This window comes from Cetorhinus maximus, chromosome 24, assembly GCF_964194155.1.
Source record: "Cetorhinus maximus chromosome 24, sCetMax3.hap1.1, whole genome shotgun sequence".
In the NCBI taxonomy this organism is placed as follows: Eukaryota; Metazoa; Chordata; class Chondrichthyes; order Lamniformes; family Cetorhinidae; genus Cetorhinus; species Cetorhinus maximus.
This window is the reverse complement of record NC_135902.1, coordinates 170,247-182,578: the sequence shown is the minus strand read 5'-3', so window position 1 is coordinate 182,578 and position 12,332 is coordinate 170,247. Positions and strand designations below refer to the sequence as shown.

Sequence of the window (12,332 nt, the reverse complement as noted above, 5' to 3'; positions counted from 1 at the left end):
ATATACACAGTCCTCCAAAAGGTGGTATATACAAGTTTAATATAACTTCTCTGCTTTTCAATTTTATCCATTTAGAAATGAACCTTTGTTTGCTTTATAAAAAAATGTCCTTATTATCCTGCATCACTGCTTTTAGTGATTTATCTATCTGTACCTCTAGATCCATTTCCCCTGGCCCCATTTAGACACCTAAGGCTGTATTTTCACTACAAGGTAGGTAGCTTGAGGTGGGAAATTTCCAGACTTGGCAGACCTGCCTTGATTAAAGAGCCCTGTTAGATCCAATGTTTGCTCTGGGGAGGCAGGGGCAGGATAGGGTTGGGCCTGCCAAGCCCAGAAGCAGATCCTAGGTAGTCACAGGCATGGGCAAGTGCCAAGGTGGGCAAGTTAGAAGGTCCTTTTTGATTCTTGGATTTTCTTTGTCCCACTTGTTTTAGACACTATTGGGCCCTCTAGCCCTCACACCCCACCACCCATGCCCCCCCATAACCCCATATCACTTCCATGGCAACCCTTGCCCCCCATACCCCCCATGCCACCTCCATAGCCATTCACCCAGTATCCACCATAGGCAGATCTCAAGAGCTATGTGGAGATGAAGAAATAAAATAATGATCTAATACAGTTCGTTCATACACACTTGATAGTGAAAAAACTCCTGTTCAAGAAACCCATCCAAAGCTTATAAACCTCCTCAAGTGGTTAATTTAATATAGAAACAAACAAACTTCTATTCAGACCCCACAAAGACAGCTAATCCTTTAATAGCCTCTTTAAACTGCTAATCAATCAAACTGTGAACTCAACCCCTGCTGAGATAATTGTAGCTTTCTAAGCTCAGCCAAGCATCCATTATGACATAATAGCCCTTAGTGAAATGTCAAAGGGTCTATTGCAACTGTATGGCCAGATGGCAACTTTTTTTCTAATCTATAGAGCAGGCCTGTCTCACAAAGTAGTGTAGCAGAGGGATTTTTAAAAAAACTCACTGACAGCATTAGCCTTTTTTGCATGTTTAAAGATTGGAGGATTTAAAAATCTTCAGATCATGACACTTAAACAGACCTTATCCACCCTTCAAGAGGGTTTATGTCTATTCCATCAATTGTGACTCCCACACTGCAGGTTAAGGGCCTTGCAACAGCCAAAATGGTGTTGGTTTGAACTTGGCACTAAGTTCAAATGACTCTGTTGATTTCTGGTTTCCCTCCTGTGTGAATCATGCCCTGCCCCCTTCCCCCATCTGTCTGAAATGGGGCGATGTCATGCCCATTTTTAAAGGTCTGTGGGGTCTTCCCAGCTCCACAAAAATCTGACCCTTTCTTCTCCCCTGGAGTGCATGGCCTCCTGAGTCTTCCTACCACATCACACTTACTGACAAATGAACCTCAATATAAATTACATGCCCATTCTTCAAGTTTATTAATGTTTTTCTATATTTGTTGCAATCCTCCTCTGTATTAACTACACCCCCTATTTGGTGTCACTTTTTGTAAATTTTGAAATTCATATTTCTGCTTCCCGAATCCAAATCATTGTAAATGGCGACAGTGGTTTCAACATCGATGCTTGTGGAACACCTGCTTCCCACCATTTGCCAACCTGAGAAAATACCTTTAACCCTTACTCTCTTTTGCTTTTAGTAGCCAGCTTGCTATCTATTCTGCCACGTGATCCCAGACTCCAGATGTTCTGACTTTCATTTTTATGCATGTTACTTATTGCTCAAAAACACACAGTGCAGATTTACCAATTTTGAATGCGTGTTCCACAATGAATGCATAGTTGGCAAATAGTTAAGACCCAACTTCAACAGGTCTCTAGCTTAGGGACATTCATCTAATACTCACCATTTCCCAAAATCTGCTTCTGTTCAATGTCATTACAACCATCGATGGTTTCACCAAATAGCCATCCTCGTTGAAAGAGAAATCTTTACCTTCCCAGCTAACGTTCAACATGTGCCTGTGAAATACATTTCAGGATCATTGTTAGGTCCAATGAGATAGAACATACAGGATACGTGGCTAACTCAATCTTTCACTACTCACGTACAAGGAGTTTTACTCTCTATTTAATCCTTGCTGATCTAGCTCTGATTTTAAAGTGATGTCTCCTTGTCATACACTTACCCACTAGTGGAAAAAAGGTTTCTCTTTATCTATACTATCAATTCCTTTCCAAATCCTAAAAATCTTAATCAAATAATCCATTAATTTGCTATATTTCATGGAATAAAAGCCTAATTTATGCAATTTCTCCTCATAATTTAACCCCTGGAGGCTGTGTCACAATTGGCTGAATCTGTGTGACTTTCCTTCCAACGTCACTAGAACCTTCATAAGATGCAGTTCCAAGAACTGTAGCCAGTACTCCGGACATGGGGCTGGATTTTACGCAGTCCGCTGTGGCAGGAATGGCAGCTGGGCCCACTTAATCGTGGGAGGGGCCCTGTGTCAGTTTCCCGGCAGTAGGAAAATCTCCCCCAATTAAGTCGGAGAGAGGAAGGGACTGACGCAGGATTCCTGGCTGCCAGGTTATCAATTAGGCTCATTAATGAGTCAATTGGCATCCATTATCCCCAAGTCCACCGTAATTTAGCTCTCCCTGCCCTTGGAAAGCTGCCCAGTCTGTCGGACTTGCCAATGTCCTCCTGGTCTGGCACTCTGAGCCTGATCAAGGTACCTAGCACTGGGCAAGGGTCACCAGCCCCCTGCCCTTGCCTCCGACCCATCGCTCCACCATCTCCTGCAACCCCTATCCTGCCCTCACACACCTGAGGTTTGGTGAGCCTCTGTCATCCTGGGCCTTGGGTGGATGCAGTGCCACCAGCAGCCAGTGCATCCGCTCCCTCTGGTGGCAATGACAAGCTGCCAGCCTTCACCTGGCCAGCTGCTAGTTCTTGGCGGGCAGACTTCCGTTCTGGGGACCTCAGCTGCAGGGAAGGCCTGACGGTGGCCAGTCAAGTGCCTGAAAGGCATTTAATTGTTTTGCCCCCTCTGTTTTATATGTCTAACTGATGATCTAACCATTTGAATAATTTTCCTTTAATAGCATCAGTTTTATTTGGATCTTTATGGAATGCATTCTAGGAGTCCATGTTTACTACATCCATAGACATCCCCCTGTTCACTACTTTCGTTACCTCCTCAAAAAATTCATTTATGCTCATTAGACATGATCTATCCTTTACAATGTTGGCTTTCTAATTAGCTCAAATTTCTCCAAGTGCTTATTCAATCTGTCTTTAGAGGTGTCAGCTGTGGCTCAGTTCATAGCACCCTCGCCTTTGAATCAGAGGGTTGTGGGTTCATGTCCCACTCCCGGAAACCAAGAACTGTGATTGTACTCAAAAGAGTTGCAATCTGTGACTGTTGATAACTCGAAAGAGTTTCAATCTGTCTTTAATTACAGATTCTAATCACTTTCTGATCAAAGCTGTTGGATAATGGATCTATACATTCCTTGTTTCTCTCTTGGCTTCCTTAAATAATGAATTACATTCACAATTTCTCAACCTAAAGGGTCAATTCTGGATCAACAGACATAGGAAGCTTATGGTTAAAGAGTCTGCAATCTCCTTATCTACTTCCTTTAAAATTCTGGGTGGAAACCATCAGATCCTAAGAATTTGTCAATCTTTAATGTCATTATTTTCCAATACAGTGTTCTTATATAAAAAAAAAGGAAGCCATTTAGGTCTAAACCTAAAACAAAAACCAAAATACCTGGAAAAACTCAGCAGGTCTGGCAGCATCTGTGGAGGGGAACACAGTTAATGTTTCGAGTCCATATGACTCTTCAACAGAAGTCATGCGGACTTGAAACGTTAACTGTGTTCCTCTCCGCAGATGCTGCCAGACCTGCCGAGTTTTTCCAGGTATTTTTGTTTTTGTTTTGGATTTCCAGTATCCGCAGTTTTTTGCTTTTATCTAGGTCTAACCCTATCCCGCCGTTAAAGGAGACCATAATTGATCCGCGACCCAACTCCATATACTCACCTTTGCTTCATGTCCTTTGGTTAACCAAAATGTATCAGTCATGGATTCAAAATTAACAATTGATCAAACATTAATCATTGGCAGCACAGAGTTCCAAACCTCTGCCACCTTTTGTAGAAGTGCTTCCTAATTCCTCTCCCGAACGATCTGATTCTAATTTTTAAAATTATGCCCCCCAATTCCTAGACTCCCGAGCCAGCAGAAATAGTTTCTATGTACTCTAACTATTCCCCTTAATATCTTGAAAACTTAGATCAGATCATTCCTTAACCTTCTCAATTCCAAGGAATACAGCCCTGTTTTGTCTAATCTCTTTTTAGCTTAACCCTTAGAGTCCAGACATCATTTTGGTAAGTTTGTGTTGCACTCTCTCCAAGGCCAAAATGTGCACTTAAGATGTAGCCCAAAGCTACTCTCAGTACACTGGCTATGGATTAAATGGGGCTTTGTATAGCTGAAGCAGGATTTATACTCCCTGCATTCGAGTCTCCTTCGTTTAAAGGCCAACGTTCCATTAATTGATTTATTTTCTTGCTTACATTAACATTTGTGAGTTCCAATCCTTAATTTGTTATTAGTTTCTCTGGATAGCCAGCTATGTATGTCAAAAGTCCAACAAGAAAGGAAGTGCAGCTGAATCTAGTAATGGGGAATGAACCAGAAATGTTAAGAAAATTAAACATAGTGGAACATCTAGGTAATAACGATCACAACATAATAAGATTTAAGATAAAGCTTGAGAAGGCCAAGAATCAAACACCTAAATTGGAAAAAAATTCTGATTTTAAGGAGATGAGAAAACTGGAAAGATTAAGTGAAAAAATGTAGTGAAATCAACAACAATGAGATATATAGAAAATGGCGATCAGAGTCTAGGAGAAATGTAACCCACTTAAGAGCATGAACTAACCAGCCAATAATGAAACACCATGGATAACTAATGTAACGAGGAGAAAACTGAAACTAAGAAAGAAACTCAGCACATAGACAAAACAGGAGAGGATGACAGAAAGAGAATAGAAAGAGGTTAGGAAGTAACATAAAAAGGTTGATAATATATATGGATTTTCAAAAGGCCACATACCAGACTCCTGGGGCTGGATTTTCAGCTTGACGTGTGGGCGCACACCCGACACGCATGAACGTGAAATAGCGCGCGGTGATGGCGGGCGCGCGGTGATGGCGGGCGCGCGGTGATGGCGGGCGCGCGGTGATGGCGGGCGAGCGATGATGGCGGGTGCGGGATGATGGTGGGCGCGGGATAATGGCGGGCGAGCGATGATGGTGGGCGCGGGATGATGGCGGGCGCGGGATGATGGCGGGCGCGGGATGATGGCGGGCGCGGGATGATGGCGGGCGCGGGATGTTGGCGGGCGCGGGATGTTGGCGGGCAAGTGATGATGGCGGGCGAGCGCCCCGATGTCATCGTGCACTCACGTGATATTTTGGTTGTCAGGCACGTGTGGGTGTTGGCAGTGCACCTACCGACAATTCAGGGGCTGTTAAGCCGATTAATAAATTAATTAAAGTGCATTTTCCCTGCCTGTCCAACCTTACGATTGGTGGGCGGGTGAAAGGGCCAAGTGGCCTATGGATTTTTGAGGAAACCTCATCCATGGGCAGGATAAGGTTTCTGATGTTAATTAAAAATAAAATATAAATTTTTAAATCTCATTTTTAACATGTCCCTGCTCACGTGACAGAATCATATGAGGGGACATGTTTACCTTAATATTAATGTTAGAAATCTCCAGCTCCCTGAGCCCACCCGCACACATGTGCTGATTTCCTCGCTCACTCTCCTGTCCCCACCACCAACACCCCACCCAGGGAGCGCTGAGCGTTTCAGCAAGCGATTCACACTGAATTGGCTGTTAATAGGCAGCCAGTGTGAAATCGGGGGTGGCAGACTGTGTGGCTGCTCCTGGGCCTGCCTACCTGGCCAGGGGAAAACCCTCTCCCATGGATTAAGGTCAGACCATGTGGCATCAGGAGTCAAGTAAGCAGAAGGTCTGGTGGTGGCCAATCAAGTGCCTGAAAGGCATTTAATTGTGTTGCCTCCTCTGTTTTCTACTGCCTAACTGATCTCCTAACCATTTGAATAATTTTCCTTCAAGTTTTATTTGGATCTTTATGGAATGCATTCATGATGGAGTCCATGTTTACTACACCCATAGACATCCCCCTGTTCACTACTTTAGTTACCTCCTCAAAAAAATTCAGTTAAGTTCATTAGACATGGCCTAGCCTTTACAACAAACAAAATAGGCATTGAAAGGTAGTTACTCAGCCTGGAAAGTGGTGTTCCGCAGGGATCAGCGCTGGGATCACTGCTGATACTATTTAGTGATATGGACACACATGGAAGTACAATTTCAAAAATTGTGGACAACACCAAATTGGGAGGTAGGGGCTATGGCTAATGCAGAGAGGACCTGTTTGTGTTTCTTTTCATTCTTTCTTTTGGTAGCTCTATTTCTTTCATCACCTGTTCTTGTTCTTTGTATCTCTCCCAGTCACTAGGAATTGTTTTTTTTTGCAGGCTTTTCCTGTAATTTTTGTGTGTTCCTTACATCTTCAGTTGTCCATAGCTGTTTCCTTTTGGCAAATAGAGACTGGCTTCAATGGGATAAGGACAGAGGCTGTCCACAGTAAACTGAGCAAATCTGTTAATAGGGAAATCATTAGAAGATCAGTGGGAGGTGTTCAGAAAGGAATTGAATGTGATGGTGAGCAAACTTGTATCCCTAGGATAGCTTTTTAAATGTGATGAGGAATTAAAGTTTTTGCCAGTCGGTCACAGACAATGCCTTAGTGCTCTCTGAATTTTCAGTTTTGATGGATGCCTTTTTCCTTACATGTAAACCATTCAAGTGAGCAGAAAAAAATGGAACAAATTGGAGTTCCTTCTAGTACAGGGGAACTATCACAGCACAAAGGTAATTCGGGATTCCTCCCATTAACCAATTGCTAATGACTATACTTGCCAATAATCTGAAGCTAATTCTTTGCCTGGAACACCCATGCCCCAGGGCAGTTGTTAACTTGTAGTTTGGTTGATTGGCTAGGATCTTATGGAGCATCTCAGCGATCATTGCATAATTTCTTAGAGTCCATTGCTGAAAGGACTTTTAGCTGCAATGTTCATGACCACAATATTCATATTTTCATATGTCTCTAAAGTTGTACTTCACAATTCCGCCCCATTGTCAGTCAGAAATTTAGCTGGTGCTCCAAATCCAGTCCCTATCCATTTTTCCATGACTTTATAATCACCCTTTTATCCTTACCATGTATTATTGTAGAAGTACTAAATCTGGTCACCATATCTATAAAGTGCAAAATGAAAATACTTCTGTCTTTTTCTTACACATTTAAACCCATGGCTACTACTTCAGTAAAGTCTCGTGCCAGTGGAAGGCTTGGAATGGGATGTGGTGGTCTCCCCAGTATTTTTTACTTCTATCACATTTTGCACTAATCTCTTCGATGAGCCTTGCATATTCCTACAAGAAGATAACAAGAGGCCTTTGTCAGTGCTGTTTTGGTCTGTACAGTTACACGACCGGGTTAGGTGGAGTGAGCAGTTTGACTGGCCCCCCTACTCCACAGGTTGTACCATTAGTTGAAAAGTTTGATTCACTCACCAAAATGGCCAATTTTTACCTTCGCTACTGTTACCTAGAATAATAGGGGCTTTAACCAGGCTTCCTTCAATAAACTCAGAATGATTGATTTATTATCAAACAAAATTTCTTTTTAAAACAAGTTGCAAGAAATGGTTAACACACAATTTGTAATTTGGAAGTATAAGTATCGATCCCTTTTAAAGTCCCCCAGCATTCACACACAAAGGACAAACAAGTACAGTCTCTGCAGAGATGGGCTTTGGAGAATAGGTTTTATGTTTAAAAAATTCACAGGATTTCGATGCTGTTGATCTGAAGAACCCTCATGTGAAGACAGACTGTTAGTCCCAGTGGATTTAAAAAAAAATCATTTATAGGATGTGGGCATTGCTGGCTGGGTCAGCTTTTATTTCCCATCCCTAGTTGCCCTTGAGAAGGTGGTGGTGAGCTGCCTTCTTGAACCACTGCAGTCCCTGTGGTGTAGGTACACCCACAGTGCTGTTAGGGAGGGAGTTCCAGGATTTTGACCCAGCGACGGTGAAGGAACGGCAATATATTTCCAAGTCAGGATGGTGAATGGCTTGGAGGGGAACTTCCAGGTGGTGGTGCCTGGAGATTCTCACCAATGGAGCTTTGGTGTGGAGGAAAATATAGTCAGAACAATTCTTCTTGTCTCAGCTTCCTTGGTTTCCAAAGACAGGCAAGTTCCACTGAGATGAGGATTCTTAGTTGGAAACTGACCATCATATGATTTCAGGCAAGGCAAGGAGAGCGTGAGCTGGGCAGCTTTTCCCTTTCTCAGTTCAGTCCCAACTGAATTCAAAAAAAGTTCAAAACTTAAAGCTCATCTCTGTCACGTGATTTCCAGTAAATCACTAGACTGACTTTAAATCAGTTTTTCCCCAACCATTAAAATAATTGCAGTGCAAACAAGCAAATAGCTCTCCTCTCAACAAGTACCAGACTGGTCAGGTGATTTCTTAGAAAAGGCAAGCTTGCTCCCAGTCTAAAGGTGAACTTATGACATTTAAAAAAAAAATTTAGGTCAGCTTTCAACAGTCCAGGTAATGCAATGTCTTTGCATATTTTGAAAGAAAATGTTGTTCTGAAAGATGTGAATCTCTCAGTGAGCTGGTGAATGAGAGCGCTTTAAGGATTAATTTCTATCTGAAGTCTTTTTTTTCTATAATTTAGCAATTAACTAAGAATTACACTTTAAGAGATGAGGTAAGAGTGATTGCCCTCGACATCAAGGCAGCATTTGACCGAGTGAGGCATCAAGGAGCCCTAGCAAAACTGGAGTCAATGGGAATCAGGGGGAAACTCTTCACTGTTTGGAGTCCTACCTAGCACAAAGGAAGATGGTTGTGGTTGTTGGAGGTCAATCATCTCAACTCCAGGACATCACTGCAGGAGTTCCTCAGGATAGTGTCCTCAACCCAACCATCTTCAGCTGCTTCATCAATGACCTTCCTTCCATCATAAGGTCAGAAGTGGGGATGTTCGCTGATGATTGCACAATGTTCAGCACCATTCGAGATTCCTCAGATACTGAAGCAGTCCATGTCCAAATGCAGCAAGACCTGGACAATATCCAGGCTTAGGCTGACAAGTGGCAAGTAACATCCATGCCACACAAGTGTCAGGCAGTGACCATCTCCAACGAGAGAGAATCCAACCATCGCCTCTTGACATTCAATGGCATTACCATCACTGAATCCCCCACTATCAACATTCTGGGGGTTACCATTGACCAGGAACTGAACTGGACAAGCCACATAAACACTGGCTACAGGAGCAGGTCAGAGGCTAGGAATCCTGTGGCGAGTAACTCGCCTCCTGACTCCCCAAAGCCTGCCAACCATCTACAAGGCACAAGTCAGGAGTGTGATGGAATACTCTCCACTTGCCTGGATGAGTGCAGCTCCCACAACACTCAAGAAGTTGACACCGTCCAGGACAAAGCCGCCCACTTGATTGGCACCCCATCCACAAACATTCACTCTCTCCACTACCGTCGCACCGTGGCAGCAGTGTGAACCATCTACAAAGCGCACTGCAGGAATTCACCAAGGCTCCTTGGACAGTACTTTCCAAACCCACGACCACAACCATCTAGAACAGGGTTGCCTACATGTCGAACGCAAGTGACTGGTAGCTCGCTGTCTGCCAATGAGTAGCTCACATTAATATTTGGAAAAATTACCAATAGTATTACAGGATTCCAGTCATATAATTATTTTTCCACAGCAAGGTAGCTAGTTTGCCAACTTTTGTAAACGACACCGATGCCTGAGTCAGCGTCATGCTGTAAGTGCGGGTCCGACTGCTGTAAATAATAACATGGGTGGCAATTGTGACCTGCCATAAGCGAGGATCGACACAAGTCAAGGATCATCTGTACTAGCACAACTCTGCTAGCTAGCATGTGGCAGGAATAATAATCTACCCTTGCTGACATCATGGATGCAGAGGAAGGTCCATTCAAAAAAAGGCAAAAGACGTACTATTTCCATCAAGAGTGGGAGGACAATTTTTTGTTTTCAATCATTAAAGACAAGTGTGTCTCTTTAATCTGCAGTGTTGGAGTTACAGTGGGAAAAACTGCAATGTGGAGAGGCATTTTGCATTTTGAGAGAGATTTTCCTACAGGAAGCAGCTGTGACCACAAAAAGTAAGTGAACTAAACGCTGCGGTGCAGAGACAGCAATCGTTTTTCACAAAAGCAAACAAGAAAGCTAATGCAACAACAGAGTTGCTCATTATTTGACCAAAGACAAGGCAACATTTACAGATGGTGTAATTGTGAAGGGCACGATGACTCTGATGGCCAAGTACTTATTCAAAGATTTCAAAAACAGCCCTGAAATTATGCCTGCCATTTCAGACATGCAGTTCGGAGCAAACACCAGGGCAAGAAGGGTATTGGCATTATCGGCCGGTGTGATGGAACAGCTAGAGAGGGATTTAAGTACATGCATCAATGCGATGAATCGGTTAACAGTGTTTATTTGAATGGTGTTTGAAGACTTCACCATTAAAGAGGAATTCCTGACATTATTGCCTCTGAAGTTCACAACCAGGGGAGTTGATATCTACAAAGTGGTCAAGAATTATTTTGCAAAAAAGAATGTACCATTGGAGAAGCTAGTGGCAATAGCCACCGATGGTGCACCAGCAAGGACTGTGTGCCAGGCCGGTTTCATTGCAAGTTCTCAAGCAGACCTCGATTTCCCTCGTTTATTGAACTGTCACTGCATCATCTATCAACAGGCAATTTGTGCCAGAGTACTGATCATATTATGTCTCCTGTTGTTAGGATTATTAATTCAATTTGTGCAAAGGCCAAACAGCACCAGAGATTCAAGTAATTTCTTGGCAAACTGTCAGCCAAGTATGGCGATCTTTAGCTGCACACTGAAATCCAGTGGCTTAGCAGGGGAAAAATACTGTCGATTTCTTTCACCTTTGCCAGAAATTAAAGCTTTCATGGAGTCAAGAACGAAGGTACCGCTCAATTATCGAACATTGCGTGGCTGCGTGATTTGGCATTTCTAACAAATGTGGCAGGGAAATTGAATGCCCTGAACTATGAATTGAAGGGAAAGAGAAGACAATTGCTGACATGATTAGTGCAGTGAAAGCTTTCAAGTCAAAACTTAACCTTTTGGTACAGCAAATGCAGAAGAGGAAAACACAATATTTTCCTTCTGTGCTCCAAACGCTGGTAGAAAATGAAGCTACTGCTGGGCTGCTGGACATTGCCGAGCACTGTGACCTCCTGACCAGGCTTGGCCAAGAGTTCAACGACAGATTTAATGATTTTGAGCAGTTGGAGCCTGACGTGATGTTTACTTTAAACCCCTTCATGGAAGTAGATGTTAGTGAGATTTCTGAACCAATTAGTGCGCTGGCTGTTTAACCTTGATTGTGTCACAATGGAAATGGAGAATGTCAACCTTCAAAATGACATTCAGTTGAATTTAAGGCAATCTGCCACTAATTTCTGGAGTCTCGTGGGTACAGTAACATTGCACAGCAGCAATGAAAGTGCCTTCTCTGCTTGGTTCCACCTATCTTTGTGAATCCGCCTTTTCTGACATGAACTTCATCAAATCCAAATTTTGAACGTGTCTGACCAACGAGCTTCTGAATGACTCGGTCAGAGTTGCCCTCTCAGGATACAAACCAGATTACACAGCGCTGGTGGACACCTTGCAGTATCAGGTTTCACATTGAAATGAAGGTTAAGGATCAATTTTCTTCATTTTAAGTATATATTTTTGTAATTCAACTGTAATAGCTTAATTTTGTACCCTTATCAATCCAATATTTTCAATACATGTTTTAGTAGCGTGGGATATTTTTCATTAATCAGAAGTAGCTTTCATTAAAGAAAAGGTTTGCACCCCCTGATCTAGAAGGACAAGGGCAGCAGAGACATGGGAACACCACCACCTGGAAGTTCCCCTCCAAGTCGCTCACCATCCTGACTTGGAAATATATCACCGTTCCTTCACTGTCGCTGGGTCAAAATCCTGGAACTCCCTTCCTAACAGCACTGTGGGTGTACCTACACCACAGGGACTGCAGTGGTTCAAGAAGGCAGCTCACCACCACCTTCTGAAGGGCAATTACGGATGGGCAATAAATGCTGGCCCAGCCAGCGACTCCCACATCCCATGAATGAATAAAAAAAAAA

General features: G+C 43.0%; 1 protein-coding gene across 1 annotated transcript in view; it reads right to left on the bottom strand.

Annotated features, from left to right (window-relative positions):
- Window positions 1–12,332, bottom strand: part of LOC144667644 (glutamate receptor ionotropic, NMDA 2C-like) — a 178,668-nt gene that overhangs the window by 103,838 nt on the left and 62,498 nt on the right. Inside the window, exon 4 of the mRNA XM_078529118.1 lies at window positions 1,851–1,965. Within this exon, the coding sequence (XP_078385244.1) occupies window positions 1,851–1,965 (115 nt within the window). The remainder of the gene's footprint in view (window positions 1–1,850; window positions 1,966–12,332) is intronic.